Genomic DNA, 17,527 nt, shown 5'->3' with positions numbered 1-17,527 from the left:
AAGTTAGGCTTTGTTATATCAATTCTACAAGTTAAGCATCATAGTTAGATTGACCGAAATGAAGTGAGACAAGATATCTTCAATTTCACGGGGGTAACATAGTAAAGAATTTAAATAGTTGTATATTTCATTTAGATATCTTTAGGTCACGTGGTCAGATTAGATGTTATTGTTAGTCTCATCACAAAAAATTAGGTGTTTCCCTTTTAATTTTTAAAGAATTTGGATAGATGAATATTTTTTTCGTTTGTATACAGTCTTTATTACTTGTTGTATTTCAGTTCTATTTGTGTATCAGGTGAGCAATAACCGTCGTATTCGCGTCCGTCGTCGTCAATATTTTCTTCAAACATCTTTTTCTCTGAAACTACTGGACAGAGTTTTATGAAAGACGGTCCTTACAGTTTTATCTTAGTTAAAGTTCATGTTTGAAGTTACCTAAATAATATTTCTCTTTGAAACCTTTTCTTTCAATTCCGTGTAGTTTTCTTAATGCTTTAAGTTTAATATATTCAAATCTCTCATCATCTGGGTACATGTAGTTTTATGACCTTGTTGGTATTTTGGGATTCCCAATAATTTGTTTTCTTTTGTATCTATTAGTTGGTAATGCTTAATGTTATGTGAAAATTTGTTATTTAGTTTATAATTTATTTTGTTAATGTCATACCAAATCCTCCAGATGTAAATATGTTAAATACTATAACTATATTGTAAAAGTGATATAAATAACATATAAAGTGGTTATTTCTTCAAACATTTTCTCTATTTGGAAATTTAGTAACAATTAAAAACATTTGTGCAAATTTTAATCAAAACTTGTAAAAGTAAAAAAAAATAAAGAGTCATTTTATATCGATGGAAGCCACTGTTAATTTAATGGTAAAACAATGAAACAAACAAAAATATTTCAAATATTATATATGCTTTGTTCGAAAACAATCACGAAGAATAAGAAAGAATTCTTGTTTAATTCGTAACCTTGTCAAATTAAGTTATCAATTTCTAGTGGCAATCGATTTAAACAATTAAATACTCGTTATGTTGTCGTTCTTGTTGTTGATGATGATGATGATGATGATGATGGTGTTGATGTTGTTGTTGCTGGTGTTGTTGTTACAACTGTAGAAATAGTTGAAATATGTCCATTTGTTGTTTTTGTACTTTCAAATGTCGAGGATTGCTCATTGGTCTTAGCAACCGACATGCGCTCAACTGGAGTTGTTGACATTTCTGTCGCTGCACTCGACGATTCATTTATTGTAAATATTGACGTAGACAAAGTGCTAGCTTCTTTGGTTTGTTCCTTAGTTTCTGTTGTCTCTCTTGTTGTTGAAGTTGCATGTGCTAATGATGTATGGATTGTTGTGGTTGGATCAAATTCAGAAGTAACGAACTTTTCAATTGTAGTTTGCGTTTCAATTTTTGGTGTAGTAATTCCGTTGGGTATAGGTGTTAAATTTAATTCCGAATTAGTAGTCGTTGTTAGGCCTCTAGTATAGGGCTGTGGTTCTATAAGTCTAGACTTAATGAATGTATATTGTTTAACTCTTATGGAATTCTGTTTGTATACGTATTTATGGAACACAGGAAGATTTGTAAAATGGGTGTTAATGGTATCAACTACATTTTTATTGTTTGGTATGTTAGAAGACGTGAATAGTAACGAGATGTCTGCTTCTATAGACCCATTCCTAAAAAATAAAATAAAATAATTTTGTCTTTTTGTTTTATGAAACGCTTTCGATTACTGTAAAAGTATTGTAATTCGTGGATACCATTTTCGTGGTTAAGGGAAGAAACACAGGTTCATGTATTCTTGAATTCGTAGTTTGAAGTTTTCAGTATACAAATCAATGGGATTCTCCATTCTACTGGGAACCAATTTTCGTTGTTTGGTCTACACACGAAAACTGGTACCTCATGAACAATATTACTTTTTACAGTAAAATGTGGAGGCTGAATATACGTCGCAAGTATTCAATAATGTCATATGTGGAACACTTGCAAAGACGTTAACAGCGGTGTTCCAATTCCGTTAAATTATCAGCGTATATAGCTAAAATCATGCCAAATAATCGCTATTTTCGTGCCAAATAATAACTTTCTTCTTTATTTTTGAATCTAAGGACTTTAAGAAAAAATAAAATATTAATCATAAAGGTACGCTCTTGACGGTTATAACTTTTTGACTTTCAGCTTGTTCCAGGTAACAATTTTAATTAATCGTACATACTAACTATAAGTTTCAAGTGAATACCAAGCAACATATGCTTTATGAAACGATGAGTCTGTGGTAGTCACTTTTGTGATATTCTATAATTTGCTTGTGATGTCACTGGAAAAAAAATCCCATATGGCACAATGAAATATGTCCCGTTTGAAAAACGAAATCGGCAAAACGATTCTAGAATCAAGAAGAAAAGAACAAAAGATTTGAACAAAGAAAGGAAAATGATTTTATTACTAAATAAATTTTAATTTGATAAATATTATAATTGTTCAGCAAAATGCCCCTCCAGGCGTCATGGTTTGAAATATGATCTATTTTACTGAACCTTACAGAATTGTCGTACTTCCAATCTTGGACTGACTGATTGGTTTGTTTAATAATGCTCTTTTACGTGTTTCATTTCATGAATTTTCAGAATGATATTTTTTCTCAATTTGAATAATATCCATATGTTGTCATTTTCCTTTTTATCAAGATAAAGCATCGTCATTTTGTTCAGAGTTTTACAAGATAGTCCCACTAACTTAAAAACAACGTTTTCCCCTAATATTGTGCGTTGTTGATAATCCTGATATTCTGTTATGCTTTCGTGTATGAACATCGCGCGTAACGTTACAACATTCTATGAGCATTTTAAAAGCAACACGGTTGGTGTTCCCAGAAAAGCAGAGGATGCTTATCCACGGATGCACCTGGTCTATGATCCCCTTGTTAAGGGGAGATCGGTTTGCCCGTTTACTTTCGTTTGTACATGTGTGATATTTTGGTAATTTCATATTCATTGTTGCGTGTGTCTAACTTCCTTGTCTAGTCGTTACCATCGGACTTTGTTCTTTTTTTAATAACCTCGAATCCTGGTTTCCTTGATTTCCCTTTCAATTATGGTAATTTTATGAAAATCTATACACTGCAGAAAAATTGTAAAATTTTTCCCACACGTGAAAGACTGCTGCTTAAATCTATAGAGAGAAGCTTACCTAAAGGAAGTGACACCACAGGACTGAAAAGTGCTTGTAGAAGAAAATGCCGAATCAATCTACAATGAACAAACATTATTTAAATAGTATGGCCACACACAGTCGTTATTGTTTATCAAAACAAAACAAAAAAAAAACCTACACAAAAATAGAACATTAGAGGAAGCATGAATTTAAATTTACTTGCACCATCGCCTTTCTATATCTTTTCAACTCTGCTATGTTTATCCTTCCATTATGTCTTGTGACGACAAAATTCTGCTTTACTAATTCAATTATGTAAAAGGGGAAGAAAGTTCAGAGACAATATGAAAAAGATAACCATATTCGACGTGTTGTTTCTCAAACACAACAAATATAACCCAGCGTATTTGGGGACGAAATTTAACAAAATATTGGCAGATTTGTCCCATCTCTGCGTGTCAAAAGTATATATATGACTGATACCTGATAACATATAGAATAGGTCATTCCACTGGCATTAAAACATGTATCAACCGTCCCATTAAACTTCATACTAATTTGTATCTGTGCTAAAGATAAAAAAGTATAATTAGTAAATAGCCATTTTCGGGAAGATTGTGTATTGATCTCGCGGGACGCATCTCTTGTTTTATAAGGCAATTATTCTTAAAGGAAACATGTCAAATGTCGTTTACAGGTTTCCTTCCATAAAGATCACTTAAAAAGCAAGCATTTCGTATCTTTAATATGCCGAAAGAGTAATCAAGGGAACCAAGGTTATAGCAGTAATCAAAAGAATGTAATCCATAGACAAAGACCAGACAAGGAAAACAGACATACACAACAAAGAACATAAAGTAACTAAAATAAAACATACAAAGTAACAAAAGCAAATGAGCAACTCGGACTCCACTAAAAACTGGGAGCATGGACAAGGTGCACAGATAGGGTAAGCGCCTGCTTTTCCAGAAACACCACCGAGTTGCTCATAAAAAAAGTCAAGTCCGTAGTAGACGAAAGAGGAAAGGAAAACTATGACACATTGAAAAAAAACGAGCATGCCTTTTGAATTAATTAAGCTACTTTTTCGTTTGTTTTGTGTGTGTGTGTGTGTGTGTGTGTGTGTGTGTTACAATGACGTCAAATACACTCCTACACCCAAACCTACATATTCCTAATGTCATATAAAAGACTGTTCGACAATTAATTGAGAGTGAAATAGGAATTGGTCGCGATTTTTGGTAAAGATCAGAAAGTGTAATTTCAGAAATAAAACATTATTGTGCTTGTATTGTTACAGCAGATCTTAGATGGTGGAGAAGTTAAGAAATTTTAAAATGGTTCCAAACAGTTCGTTGTAAAACGTTTCCGTCATCATATTTTCAATGTAATTATAAAAAATATATGTTTTCGTCGTGCTATCTGTTGTTAGTGGCAAGTATTCCAAATGTATTAGATATATACTGTGCCAACATATGTATCATTAATTTTAAAATTCATACATGTATATATTCCTTGAACCCGTTGTTTTATTTCTTAAACTGAAAATGGAATCCAAGGGCGGATGTAGAAAATATAAAGAGGGGTTTCCAGACTATCATTTCCTCATTTTTCCACATTTGTACAAAATTGATAAAACAATGTTAACAAAGGGTGGATTTTAAATTCATTCACTGCAGCTTTAAAAGCCGCCTTTTTAAACCGTAACAACTGTTTTACGGCGTTTTTAAATACTGAATTTTTCAATGTAAACACTTAGTACTTACCTATATCTGATCTATCTGTGTCTAAAAAGGAAAATGGATAAATACAGACTAACAAGATACGGAATAAGATATAGAATCGGTTTTCGTGAATCGAGGCTTTGGATGAACTGATTTTTTTTTTATAAATAATGGGAAAATATTATCAATTTTAATAAGGTCTTCTGCGCATGCACCTATTTAGGCATTACAGTTTGAAGTAAATCATGGAACTAAAATTTTGATTGGTCAAACTTCTCATTAGATTTCTATTATCTTTTTAAATAGATCGTTTTCGTCTTTGTTATGATGTATTTAAAAATTGAATGTTTCATTTTTGAGGTTTCCTCGGCGCTTCAATGGTGTCCAAAATGAACAACCGGCCAAAGCTTGTACACGCCGATGAAAAAATTTAATTTCATTTCATTTGTTTTTCTTATTCTATTCTTATTACATTTTAGATATGCATAGAAAAAGGCAATAAACCGTGATCAATAAAAGTATTCCACTTAATTGTGGGCGAACCCTTATGCTGCATGTATATATTCCCTCGACTCATGAATCCAAGAAATTAGCGTAATGTTATGCACAGTAAATGTAATTATTTTCAGAAGAAGTTCCAGTCAACAGAATTATTGACTGAAAAGAAATTTCAGATAGAGAAATAATGTCATTTACAGTACGGGTATTTTTTTTAAATTATTGTGATTCGCTACTTTTTCTAATAAAATTTACTTACAGATGACGAGGATCGGTATAACAGGAAAAACGAATATTACAATTAATGATAAACCACACAAAAATGTAGCTACATTGTTTGTCTTGTATCTTTTTTTATTCTTTTCTACTAAATTGCTCGTACTGTCGATTCGCTCCTGCTCTGGATTGTAGAATATATCAAACCCAGATTGACCCTATAAAAATGAAACAAGGGTTTATATTATTCAATTTTCAACAGATTACCATACATAGGGGGAGCACGAAAATTCCTGTCTAGAAGTGCAAACTTTCCTGAGATCCTGAATCGTTAAAATAAAATCCAAAGGGTAGTTTTATCTTCAATGAGAGAGTGGATTATAGCGGAAATATAAAGAATGTAATCCAAGGACAAAGACCAGACATGGAAACGCACAAAGATCATAAAAAACCAAAATACGTATAAAGCAACAAAATAAATGAGCAACGGACTCCAGAGTCCGGGATAGACGAAAGAGAAAAGGAAAACTATGACACGCTGAACAAACAAGTTCTTATGGTGCAGATGGATACACCTTCACGATTTCATGATGACGACCATAAAACTTCTGTAGTGATGACTTCTATCTTGTAGCAACATAACCCTGTTCCAGAAACCTGATTGTTAGAAGTCTGACGCGGCACAAAAAATCTGTTAAGTTACGACAAGCTCTGGCATAACGCATGAGTTGTGATATGAAAACTCAATACGTTGTTGCCACAGATGAAAGAAAAGTTGACAATACGGAATGAAGTCATTGCGTTTGTCGTATAGTTTGGTCAATAGTTCTCCTTTACCATCGATCTCTAAGAGAAGGTCAAGATATGAGCTGACTTCACAGTGTCTGGTCACAAGTTCTTTGGGGTGGATGTAATGTTTAAAATCCCCTTAACGAGTATTATTTATCTATTCAGCGAAACTCAGATCAAAAGATCTGGCTAAACGATGTTACTTCCTTTGGATCAGATCAGCTATAAAGTCAGCCTCATAAGAGTGAATGAATAACTTTTTCTGGAATATTGAGAAGTGGTTAATTAGTTAAATTTCAAATGTACTAACTGCATTATAGTAACATTTTACGCTGGTCTAAGTTTGTTTTGCGCTTTTTATACAATTTGGGTTTCTTAAATTGCGAACTAGTATGTAAATAAGCACGTTTTTTTTCCAAATTTGCCAATATACATCGTTTTTGAATAAAGAACCTAAATAACAAAATGCATGGGGTCCTAGCCACTTTTACTTTGGGGGACGCTGATCAGTTTCCTTATTGCATTACAATGTGATAACATAAATTTCCGATGATATTAAGTAACAGTCTTTGTAAAAATAATGCAAATATTGTTAAATATGATAAACCCCGAAAAAAGCTGCTACACATTTTCACTTTTGTTATAAAGTTGTTTTGTGGGTCTACATAATAAAATGTTTAACCATTCATTTCAATCTGTCTGTACTTAAGAGAAAATTCACATTGAATATTCAATAGTTTCTATTGTTTTTCAGTGTCATTTATAGAGTTATCTCCTTTAATAATTCTTTGTAATTTATATCTCTTAAGAACAGGGCTATATGAAAGGCCATGTATTTCTTTTTAACTATAAAGTTTTAAACAAAATATCAAAAAAAAATTGATATGTAGACTTTCCCGTCATTTATCAGATTTGCATGATTCTAAGCTGGAGTACTACTTAAAAAGTTTATCTTTGAAAAAGATTTTTTTGTTTCTTAAGAAAATGGACTTGATTCTTTAACCCTTAACCATCATATCGATTTTTCTCTGAACAAAGAAAAAGACGTACATGCAAGTTACGGGTACAAAATAGAAATCCGTTTTCAATTAATCGGGATACTTAAAGTTCATTTCATCGTTATCAGCCATTTGATTTGTGATTTCTAGAAAAACGATAATAACTTTTCTTCACGAAAAGCATCCCGGAGGTACTTCGCCATCATGAAATCGCTATGAAAGCTGATTATAATCTGAAATAAGAAGCTCAAAAATGCTCTCCGTAAAAATCGAGAATAAAATAGCAATAAAGCCATAAATGATATTACAAAAGTAGGAACACTTGATGACCATAGCGTCTCTTGACCGCTAGACTTTTCTGGGATTCCCCTGTGTTTATAGCTTGATTGTAAAATAGATTTAGAGAAAATTGACCATACGATAACGCCAAAACTGTCAGATATTACTACAGGAGTGTAAAAAAGAAATACTGACGCGAATCGGCCCCATTGTCGCAGCTTCGGTCGAGTCCGTGCCAATATACAGATTGATGGAGATTAACTCATCTGAGACTGGTCGATTGGAACCAGAATATCAAACTAAACAGTTTGTACGTACAAATTACCATTCAAAAAACTTGTTTAGCCGTAGGCACTAGCAATTACTATGTCAAAAATAAAATGCTTTCCAGAACTTATAAACATAGTGTTCCTCCAACACTTTTAATTTTTAAGCTAGACATGACTTACCCGTGTTTTGCTTAATGGACGCAATCTCGTTTTACGTCTTATTGTCCATCTGTTTATAGCAGACCGCATCTGAAAACGATAGACAAGTGTTCATACACATTTAAAATAATGGTCATCCCAGCACATTGACAAGCGAAGCCAATTGATAACGGATGTCAAGTATTACAGCTTGATTGTGAACATAAAGGATGTTAATGATCGTTTACATCAACTTAACATCCCACGTCCACGATCAAGCTTCAATACTTGACATCCTTATCGATCTGTTTACGATCATTTCTCCCGCTTGACAGTGTGTTTATGTATCTATTTATTACTTGATCAACATTTTCGAATACTCGATGGGGAGGGGATCATTTAATCAAGTCCAATGGATCTCTTGTATTACACCAATAAATATAACTACATTTTAGTAAAATTGCAATTTGAGGCTATTGAGGCCCATAAACAAAAGCCCAGATATTTACACATAAATTTATATTGATAAAAATCCCCCATTTATTTTTTGTCATAAACTAATGTTTTGCTAACACAAATTTGTGATGTTTTGAAGAGAAAAAAGGATATGGGGGTCAACGGGCTATTTACAGAAATATACGGAAAACTGTCAGACCACCCTCCATTTTTAAAAATTTGAATATTTGGTCGTAAAAAAATCGTTGGTGTGGAATTAAAATTCAAATAAGATTCTTTTTCCATTTTAATAGTAATTAGCCATCCAAAAAAAAAATAGTTAGGCCAAAGAATCAGTAGCAATATAGCCATAATTGTGATATTTGATAATTTTCTTGTAATAGAGGCATCTGGCATTTTCAATGTTTTTTCTTGTACTTTTGAACAACTTTGATGAAAAATAGAAGTTAATCACAATGTGCCACATTACAATAATCAATTTACATGAAATAGTTTTCAGATTTCCTGATATGAGAAAATTAGAAATTTTGGAATTCCACTAAATACACATGCACGGATCCACCTTATTTTCTTTCTGACGAATTTCATACCTTGAAATATTGATCATAAATAGCTATTAAAAAGAGCTTTTTAAAACTTGAAATCTTGAGTAATATGAAGCCGCTTTTACTATATGTATAATGTATGTACCTTTTCTGAACAATACATGCCTTTAGATAGACTCTATATACTCACATTTCTGAATTTTCCGAGCAAGGATGACTCTTTTGTCAAAAGACGGTCAGCCCATGGCGGCGTTTCTGGATGAATCAAGTCTTCCTGTTTATCTCTTTTGCTTTCTTTTCGTTTTGACTTATATTTCTTTGTCTGTCTTCCCAACGATGCTTGATCAGTTGATTCTCCAGTCGGAGGAATGTATGGAGCATCGTCTGCAATGTCTGATGCTTCAAATCCGACTGGATATGACCTTGCTGTTTCCGGCCATTGCGTCGATCTAGGACTTTCAAGTCCTTCAAGACGGATGTCTTCTGGTATTGGTGGATGGTACGCGTCTTGTTTTTCTCGGTAAGACTGATTTTGGTAGTTGTGATGCACAGTTTTACCGATTCCAATAGGAAACCATTGTTTTCCAATTTGTCCGTGCTCCCGGTCGTCTGCCATTGAATTTCCAATACGTTCAGCATAAGTCCCGCTATTTTTTCGCTGAAATTTAGGTTCCGGTGTACTGGTGGTCTGATGTAATAAGTTTGTATTAATTCGCATTTCGTACTGTCCACTGGATACAAATGGATGCTCATTCTTTGACCTTACTGAACTGTGTACAATTTTACTGGCATATCCTCCACTAGTACCACTTGCTATACGCGGTGTTCCTCCTAGTGCTTGAGAATAGTCAACACTTACTGCGTCATCTAAACGGTCATTGTTATAGGGAAGCGAACTATCCTTCTCTTCCTCGTAATATCCCGACGCACCAAGAGGAAGTGTTTGACCGATGCTTCGTCCATTTTTCATTGTATCCGGAAGTTCAAGTATCTGACATGCTAAGAGGGACCACAAACCAAACAAATAAAATCCGTTATAAGCAATTGATCCATTAAAACATATCTACATTTGATCAAAACCACGAACCGTATACACATAAATATTATATGTGTGACTATTGTTTTATCCTTTCAATCGTGTAAAGCAATTGTCCATTTTATTCGTGAATGGGTAAAGCACTCAAACTTTAATTTTAGGGTTTTAAAAAGTGTATGTTTCATAAGGAGATTGTCTTTATACATGCACAATAGATATTTCATTGTTGCATGAATAGTTTCTCCCTTTAAATGTACCCCATTTTACATAGCAAAAATGAAATATTGACCAGATCGATATTTCCTTTGTCGTTTTAAAGTTCTGTAATTCAAAAATCTCATTTTGAATTTCAAAAACTTCACCGAATGGAATTAAATATAAAATAAGCCATTCAATGTGTTTGTTTAGCAGTCTGAGGGGATAATCAAATGTATTTAGGAATAATTCATTTAAAGAAATGAATTATGTAATAGGCATGATGAAAATAATTTTCTTATATTATATTAAGTGCTTTTGTAAGATATTAATTTTTTAGCTTAAGCTCATATAATCATAGGATGATTTGTGTTTACATCTCCTGGTGACATGCCAGGTATGAAACCTGATTATTCAGTTGGGTGTGGTACATGTAATATGGTCGGGATGTAGTGGCATGAGTCCAAAACGCATGCTGATGTCGCATAATTTAATTGAAGGAACTAAGGTTGCCTCCCCTTCAATAACAATATAACGCAGCAAGTTAAATAAGTGCCAATATCCTTTTTTTCATATTCCTTGACTTGGTTTTTTTTTTTTTTTTTTTTTTTTTTTTTGAAAAGGGAACCAAGATTCTAGCGGAAATCAAGAGTGTAATGTAAGGACAAATACCAGACATGAAAGACAGACACACACAACAAAGAACATAAATAATACATACACAAAATTAGAATAGTAAATGGAAGCAGGTAACTCTCCAACCCGACAGACTGGTTTAAGTACTGTCCGATTAGAGCAATGGACATCAGCAGACTTTTAACTTATTGGAGCTACGGTAAATTCTTGGATACTTTTAAATATTTTTTTCAAACTATTTAGCTACTTACCGAAGTGAAAAAAAGTTATACTTTCAAAAAAAATGTTAAGTGTTCTTTCTTTCTAAAATGGGACCGCCAACCAGGTTGTCGTGTGTTGTTGGGAAACGTAACCTGGAACCCCGGGTGGTAATATTTTCGTCCCACAAGTTTCTCTCAAATATATGGAACGGTTCAAGGTCTCACTAACCACTTCTAACGTTTCCATTACTTTACATGTTAAAAAAGTAATTTTCAAAGTCTCACTGTGAATTCCCATGACAAATGACATCTTAAAGTTGCATACCGTTGCGAAGCTTGGAAAATAAGGCTTCCAAAATCATTATGCTAATGGTACGATGATAGTAGAAATTCTTCACAAAATTTACTTGAATAAATAATACTGAAAATCCACATTTTTACCTGTTCTGCTAACTGACAGCATGGAGGCAAATTACTCACACATGTAAACAATATTCACACACTTTTGCAGTTAATTACATATATGATTTTAAAGTACACATTCTCAGCTTCATTTTGACTACTTTTAATCATAATACACACAAATAATGCACTTACAATGTATATGTCTAGGTTCAGTGTGTTTTTGGTACTACATACGGGGGTGGCCATTTGACCCGGAAGTGGTTAGTGAGACCCAAACATATTAGTGGGTTACGTTCCTTTGAAAAACTTGCTGAAATACTTTCATCCGTAAATATGAAAAAAACCTATCCCGTTTTGTTGAGTCACATGTACATACTGTCATAGTATTTTATCATTTTTTTATTTTATACAATATATATTGTTTTGCCATAGATATTAATCTTATTCTTTGTTTACATCTTTAAACTTTTTCAAGCGTGAATCACTCAGTTGTCTTTAATGAGACTTTGTTGTGATTCCGCTTCGACAGAATTAGTCGGGGAGTTAAGCTCATATTGCGATGTGGTGGGTGCCTGTGACGAAGCAGGACATACTTTACTTACACTTCCGGACAACCTGATGGTCCTATTGCAAGTGCTTTTTTTTTTTTGGTGTGACGTCTCGATTTCCTTATGTATAGGTTTTGATATATACATGTATAATAGTGTTTCATTCTGTCTGGTTCATTATGTATGTGCATTGTCTATGTGTTCATGTTTTCACTTTTAGGCCATGAATTGTGATATCCGGCTCAGTATGTCGGCCTTGTATATAGCAGTATCTCTCTCGTCCTGAAATGCATGAAATATTTCCCATTGGACGTTAAATCATTATCAATCAATCTGAAGTTTCATTTTTATTATTATTTGAACAAGATAATGGTTATATCGAAAAACTTTATTTTTCTTCAAAAACAAAATAAATTACAAAACCTAAAACTTTTTTTGGGGGGGATACACTGTCATCATTTACAACAGAATCATCCATTCACATCTTCCTCGCCTATATCATGTACTTACACGCGAGTAACTTTGAGTACCTAGAAGCCGCTCAGGTAGAAATTCATAGGAATGAATAAATACAGATTTCTCTATATATACGAAATTTCGTATATTCTGAAGATTGGTAAAATGTTCGTTTAAAATTGTTTTCATAGTAATCCTTCCTGGAATATTGTCTATTCTAAACACGGTTAGAATTTCTGATACTTGGGGTAAAATCCTGAAAAAGAGAGAAGATTTAAATACTTAGTAAGCGTATTAAGACCTCCAGGAGAAATACAGATTATCTTGAATAATCATCTATAATAATTTTGGATGACGATTAAAATAATTCTGGTGATATTTCAATCCTATGATGACAGAGTGCAAATTAATACGAATTATCTCTCATCTCACACGAGACAGTATAGATTGTACTGTAGTGAAACAAAGTACCATTATACTTACAAAAATCGGATAACATCACAACTATAGAAAGAGAGCACCTCTGAAAAGGCATTATCAATCTATAAAAGAAAAAAAGTGTTGAAACAGCGCTAACGGCTGTCCCGTATTTGTATACCTTTGATGCACATATGGGTAGTATCATTCTCGCATATTTTAACAAAGTGGATCATGAAATAGATAAACCAATACAAAAAAGTAGTAAACCTTTGTCAATAAACGATTACGATTTTGCTTATAAAGTCAATGAATACAAGGTATCCTGGTCCGAATTGTCTTGAAATTGATGCTTAATATGACTTATGTCTTGTCCTTGAATCATATTACATCATAACTTTTCAATAACTCTTCTGTTTGGTACATCTTTAAGTGTTTCAACAGTGGTAGATCCAGAGAAGGGTGCAAGGAGTTGGCACTCCCTATTTTATGAAAATTTGGTTAAAATGACAAAAAAATGGCAAGTAATGTCCTAGCATCTCCTTTTTCTGAAAAACCGCGGCTGATACCCGTACAAAGTCCTTGATCTGCCCTTGTAAAATAAATCATTTTAGCATTATGAATGTCCACACTAAAATTGCATTAATAAGCGCTTGTTAAGGAATACAAGATGTTACCTCACTGCATATACTAAGTGTCATCGCACTGACATCGAAGGTTGAGGGCATGGTCCCATTAAATACCATTCTAACTTCTATTTTGACTGCAAAAAGAAATGTATTTGGTCACATTTACGATTCAGTATTCCCGAAATTTGCTTTCAGCAAACGGTGTCATACTCAACTGAAAAACATCAACGAAGAAACTGATTTCATTTAAAAAATATTTTTAGCTTAACATGCGTTTGCGACAAAATTGTCGTGGAGTATTGTGAGTAACGCTGTGACACATCTATTTATTTTTTTTATTTTTTCTTTCAAATCAAGAGAAAAATATCTGGCACTTGTGACTTTACTTACTGAAGTCCGATCTGTCTGTGTCTGTAAAAGAATAAAAGTAGCATTATCCATTTAAATACAAGGAAAAAAAATACAAAAAACAACACTTGGGAGAGTTATTATACAAATTGTTTATCCTGTGACGACATATGAAGGGTTTTAAAGAGTACCAGGATTCGAACGGTATTGTTAGAATATAATCCAAAATCCAAAAATAACGTCTAAACAGGGAAAATATATAAATACAAAGACAACAATGAACATGAACTTACCAAAATAACTCGGTCATAGAAACAAAGTAAATAAGCAGTTATAAGTGGACCTGGTGCACCGGTAGGGTAAAGGATGGGAAAACCATGACACAGTAAATAAACCGGTTCTCATGGTGCAGACGGATGTAACATAACGGTCAAATAGTTCATGATGACGACCATAAAACTTTTACAGTAATGACTTGTAGCAACATAAACCTGTTAAAGATGACTAGCACAGTACAAAAGGTCCGCGTAGTTTCGACACGCTCTGGCATAACGTATGAGTTGTGATATGAAAACTCCATACGCAGGTGTTGAAGAGATATTGCCACTATGGAAGGAAAAGTTGAAGAAAAGATTTTTATTATTATTTTTATTTTTAACTTACAGACTTATATATGTCAGTGTGTTCTTGAACTTTGATGACCTATAATCATTATGCTCAGTAGAAATTGTATTTGACAACAAATAAAGGTTTGAAGTGTTGATGTGACCTTGATCTTTGATGACCTTTTATCGAAAGATAAAAAAATAAGAATATGCATCGATGAGGATAAACGTTTGAGACAATCATGACAGCATTAGAATACTTACATATAAAGATCAATACGATAACAGGGAAAACTGCAACCACCATCAGGAACAGTCCTAGCATACACACCACAAGGTTGTTACTTGTCTGGCGATGCGCAGTCTCGTCGCGACCTCGATCTGGTGATGGTGTTCTAGATAATGCATGTTGACTTTCTTCAGTGTGGAATACCACTGAACTCTGCAGAGGAAGATATTTCTTTGTGGGTACACATGATGTTACAGATCATAATTACATTTGTATAATTTAAACACCATCAGTTTACCAGGGGGCGTACTAATGTACATATAACAAAGTAATCCCTCGCAATTCACAAGGACACAATTGTTTAGTCAAAATATTAAAGTAGGACTACCCCTGTAAAGTATTTGACCCAGAATATGCCCCGCACATGATAGATTTGTATTTTGACACTTGGACAACACAATGAATGTTTTTCACTGACCTGTTAAGCTGCTGAAATGATTTTCTACCATTCCTCCATAAACATATATATTACATTTATACGTAGGAGAACACATATAGATCAAATCTTTTGAAAATTCTTATTAATAAACTTAAAAAATAGTGTTCATTTTACCATGTGGATTTGAATCAAATATTATCACGAAAACTCAAAATGATGTTTGAGCTTACAATTGTCAATATTAAAACTTTGGCAATGTTTCATTTTAGTTGGTACAAGTATTTTTATTTACTATACGAAAAATGTCAGGAGAGACGGACGGACAGGGGTAACACAAATATGTCCTAAAATTTTAGTTTTTGGGCATAAAAAGTATTATGGACTTTTCTTTTATCCGTACGATTCTTAAAACTGGGATCATATTTCGCATTGTACTCACCTACACACCTTTACACACGTACATGTACGTAATGAATTCAATTTTCTAGGAAGTCATCATCAGAATAAATGGGTTCACATCACAAAAAGGGGGAAAAGCATCAAAGGTGCATCACCACTTTGTGTTTTCTTGAGTTCAAAAGTTGATAATGTTTGTGAAGAATGAGCTTACGCTTTCTGATAGTTAGGATAATGCTAGTTTTCACTAACATATGTTACCACCAGTTTTTGTATGATGGGACAAATTCAGTGGATGTTTTCTCTCCTAACATTTACAGATTATTTATCTACAATTCAAAAACACTATACCTTTGGTTCGTATGACTCCGAAATCTTGACTCCACGTGCTCGCAAGGACCACTTCTGAATAGATGCTTTCATCTACAAATGAATAAAAAAAATTACAGGGTTATATGCTTGTCGAGTGTGATTACAGCAAATTAGATTCTATACACCGCAAATAGAAAAGAACGTGTTAAACCATCACTAATTCAAAAAGGATATATCCTTTTTAGCACTTTCTAAATATTGGCTGCACTTACTCTTTGAAATCTGCGATTCAGAGACGACTTTTGAATAAGCAAAGCTTGAACCCAGCTTGGCATTTCTTCACTATTAAGATTGTTCGGATCACGTCTATAGCGATGAGGTAGTTCGATGGATGAAGTGGTACCAGATCGAGATGAACTCGGTGAAGATGCATACTCAAAACTCCTGATCTCGTCAAGATTTGTGCTATTGCGAGAACAATGGACAGCTAAGATTTTATTCATGTCTTTATGATTTAATTTTCTTGTGTAATCATAGTTGTCCTCTTCAGGTGCGTGGATAGAAAGATAGGACGGAAAGGCACTAGCCTCTAAAATTTCGTGACCACGTAAATTTGTTGAAAAATGATCACGATTTTTTCTTTCTAAACTTTCCATTTCTCTCCTTACGAATATTTGTGGATCCTTTGTGTTTGGTTCTGTGGAATTTTTAATCCTCATTGGTTTATTTTGTACACCATATAAATTCCGCATCGGAAAAGTTGTGTCCATGCTTGACCATGAATCGTTTGAACTAATATAACTAATTCCTTCCACTGTACATTTTGGAAAACTTGTTTTCCGCTTTCTCTTGTTACTTTTGTTGAATTTCTGCACTTTCTTCCAATCACTGCTTCGAATATGCTTTTGGTATTGATTCTTAGGAAATTTATCTGCATGATTCATCTTGTTCCTAGCTGTGCTTGGAATGTAGCGAGGCATGTAAGCTTCTTTTTGAGTCCTCAGAAAATAGAAATCCATTTTACATCAATAGCAAATTCGAAAACATGCGATAAAATGTTTAATTAAATGTTTGAGTGGTTCAATTTTCTTTGTGAAAAGTAAACAATTAATATTATCTGACTAAGCGAAAACAAAAGCTGTAAGTTATTAGACAGAAAAAAGAAATTATTTAAATATAGGGACAAATCAACCGCGATGAGGCGTTAACATTGTGTCGTTTGATTGTATTAATCATTACATTTGGTTCGATTATTAATGATATAAATGGCAATCTAGTGTCGGAACCAGAAATTCCGAAAAGGGGGCGCTCCTGTGACTTCTAGTTTTTATATACATAATAAATCGAACATCTGAGCATTAAGGGAGTCGATGGCCCCAACTCCCCCCCCCCTGGATTCCTTTATGGAATTAATAAACATTTGTTACATTATTGTTAATATGTGATATTCTTGAAAAACTCCATTTATTGTCAATATGCATCACAATTCATACACACTTGCTATATCCATTGTTTTCTTTGAGAATGCTGTTGTGGATCCTGGTTAAACAAGTGTTATCTTAACAAAAAGATAGCCGACGCAGTAAAATT

General features: G+C 33.4%; 2 protein-coding genes across 3 annotated transcripts; both read right to left on the bottom strand.

Annotated features, from left to right (window-relative positions):
* Positions 1-792: 792 nt before the first annotated feature.
* LOC148626703 (uncharacterized) lies at positions 793-10,290 on the bottom strand. Its single transcript, XM_088570920.1, has 7 exons — positions 9,277-10,290; positions 8,128-8,196; positions 5,656-5,830; positions 4,941-4,961; positions 3,658-3,743; positions 3,211-3,269; positions 793-1,694 (listed from the first exon to the last, which is right to left on the bottom strand). Exons 1-7 carry the CDS (start codon positions 10,054-10,056, stop codon positions 1,040-1,042), a joined length of 1,845 nt encoding a protein of 614 aa, XP_088427046.1. The 5' UTR covers positions 10,057-10,290; the 3' UTR covers positions 793-1,039.
* A 2,191-nt stretch (positions 10,291-12,481) lies between these two features.
* Positions 12,482-17,041, bottom strand: LOC148626702 (uncharacterized). Of its 2 annotated transcripts, XM_088570918.1 has the most exons (7): positions 16,210-17,041; positions 15,977-16,048; positions 14,826-15,003; positions 13,999-14,019; positions 13,657-13,742; positions 13,046-13,104; positions 12,482-12,818 (listed from the first exon to the last, which is right to left on the bottom strand). In XM_088570918.1, the coding sequence occupies exons 1-7, from the start codon at positions 16,954-16,956 to the stop codon at positions 12,605-12,607; spliced, it is 1,377 nt and encodes a 458-aa protein (XP_088427044.1). In that variant the 5' UTR covers positions 16,957-17,041; the 3' UTR covers positions 12,482-12,604. The 2 variants fall into 2 exon arrangements, with proteins under 2 accessions (XP_088427044.1, XP_088427045.1); XM_088570919.1 differs by lacking the exon at positions 13,046-13,104 and having other exon boundaries at positions 12,643-12,818.
* Between the last annotated feature and the right edge of the window lie 486 nt (positions 17,042-17,527).

Source organism: Perna viridis, chromosome 2, assembly GCF_037379345.1.
Source record: "Perna viridis isolate PV_CMFRI_1.1 ecotype Kerala chromosome 2, ASM3737934v1, whole genome shotgun sequence".
Taxonomy (NCBI): Eukaryota; Metazoa; Mollusca; class Bivalvia; order Mytilida; family Mytilidae; genus Perna; species Perna viridis.
This window is presented reverse-complemented; position numbering and strand designations above follow the sequence as displayed.

Excerpts from the sequence above, each read along its gene's own strand:
- LOC148626703 (XM_088570920.1), bottom strand. The coding sequence starts at position 10,056 with ATGAAAAATGGACGAAGCATCGGTCAAACACTTCCTCTTGGTGCGTCG. Across the intron at positions 8,197-9,276 it reads TGCTCGGAAAATTCAGAAAT|ATGCGGTCTGCTATAAACAG; the intron begins GTGAGTATATAG and ends TATCGTTTTCAG. Across the intron at positions 3,744-4,940 it reads CACAGATAGATCAGATATAG|CACAGATACAAATTAGTATG; the intron begins GTAAGTACTAAG and ends TTTTATCTTTAG.
- LOC148626702 (XM_088570918.1), bottom strand. The coding sequence starts at position 16,956 with ATGGATTTCTATTTTCTGAGGACTCAAAAAGAAGCTTACATGCCTCGC. Across the intron at positions 15,004-15,976 it reads CGGAGTCATACGAACCAAAG|AGTTCAGTGGTATTCCACAC; the intron begins GTATAGTGTTTT and ends CTTCCTCTGCAG. Across the intron at positions 14,020-14,825 it reads TATCGTATTGATCTTTATAT|ACACAGACAGATCGGACTTC; the intron begins GTAAGTATTCTA and ends ATTCTTTTACAG.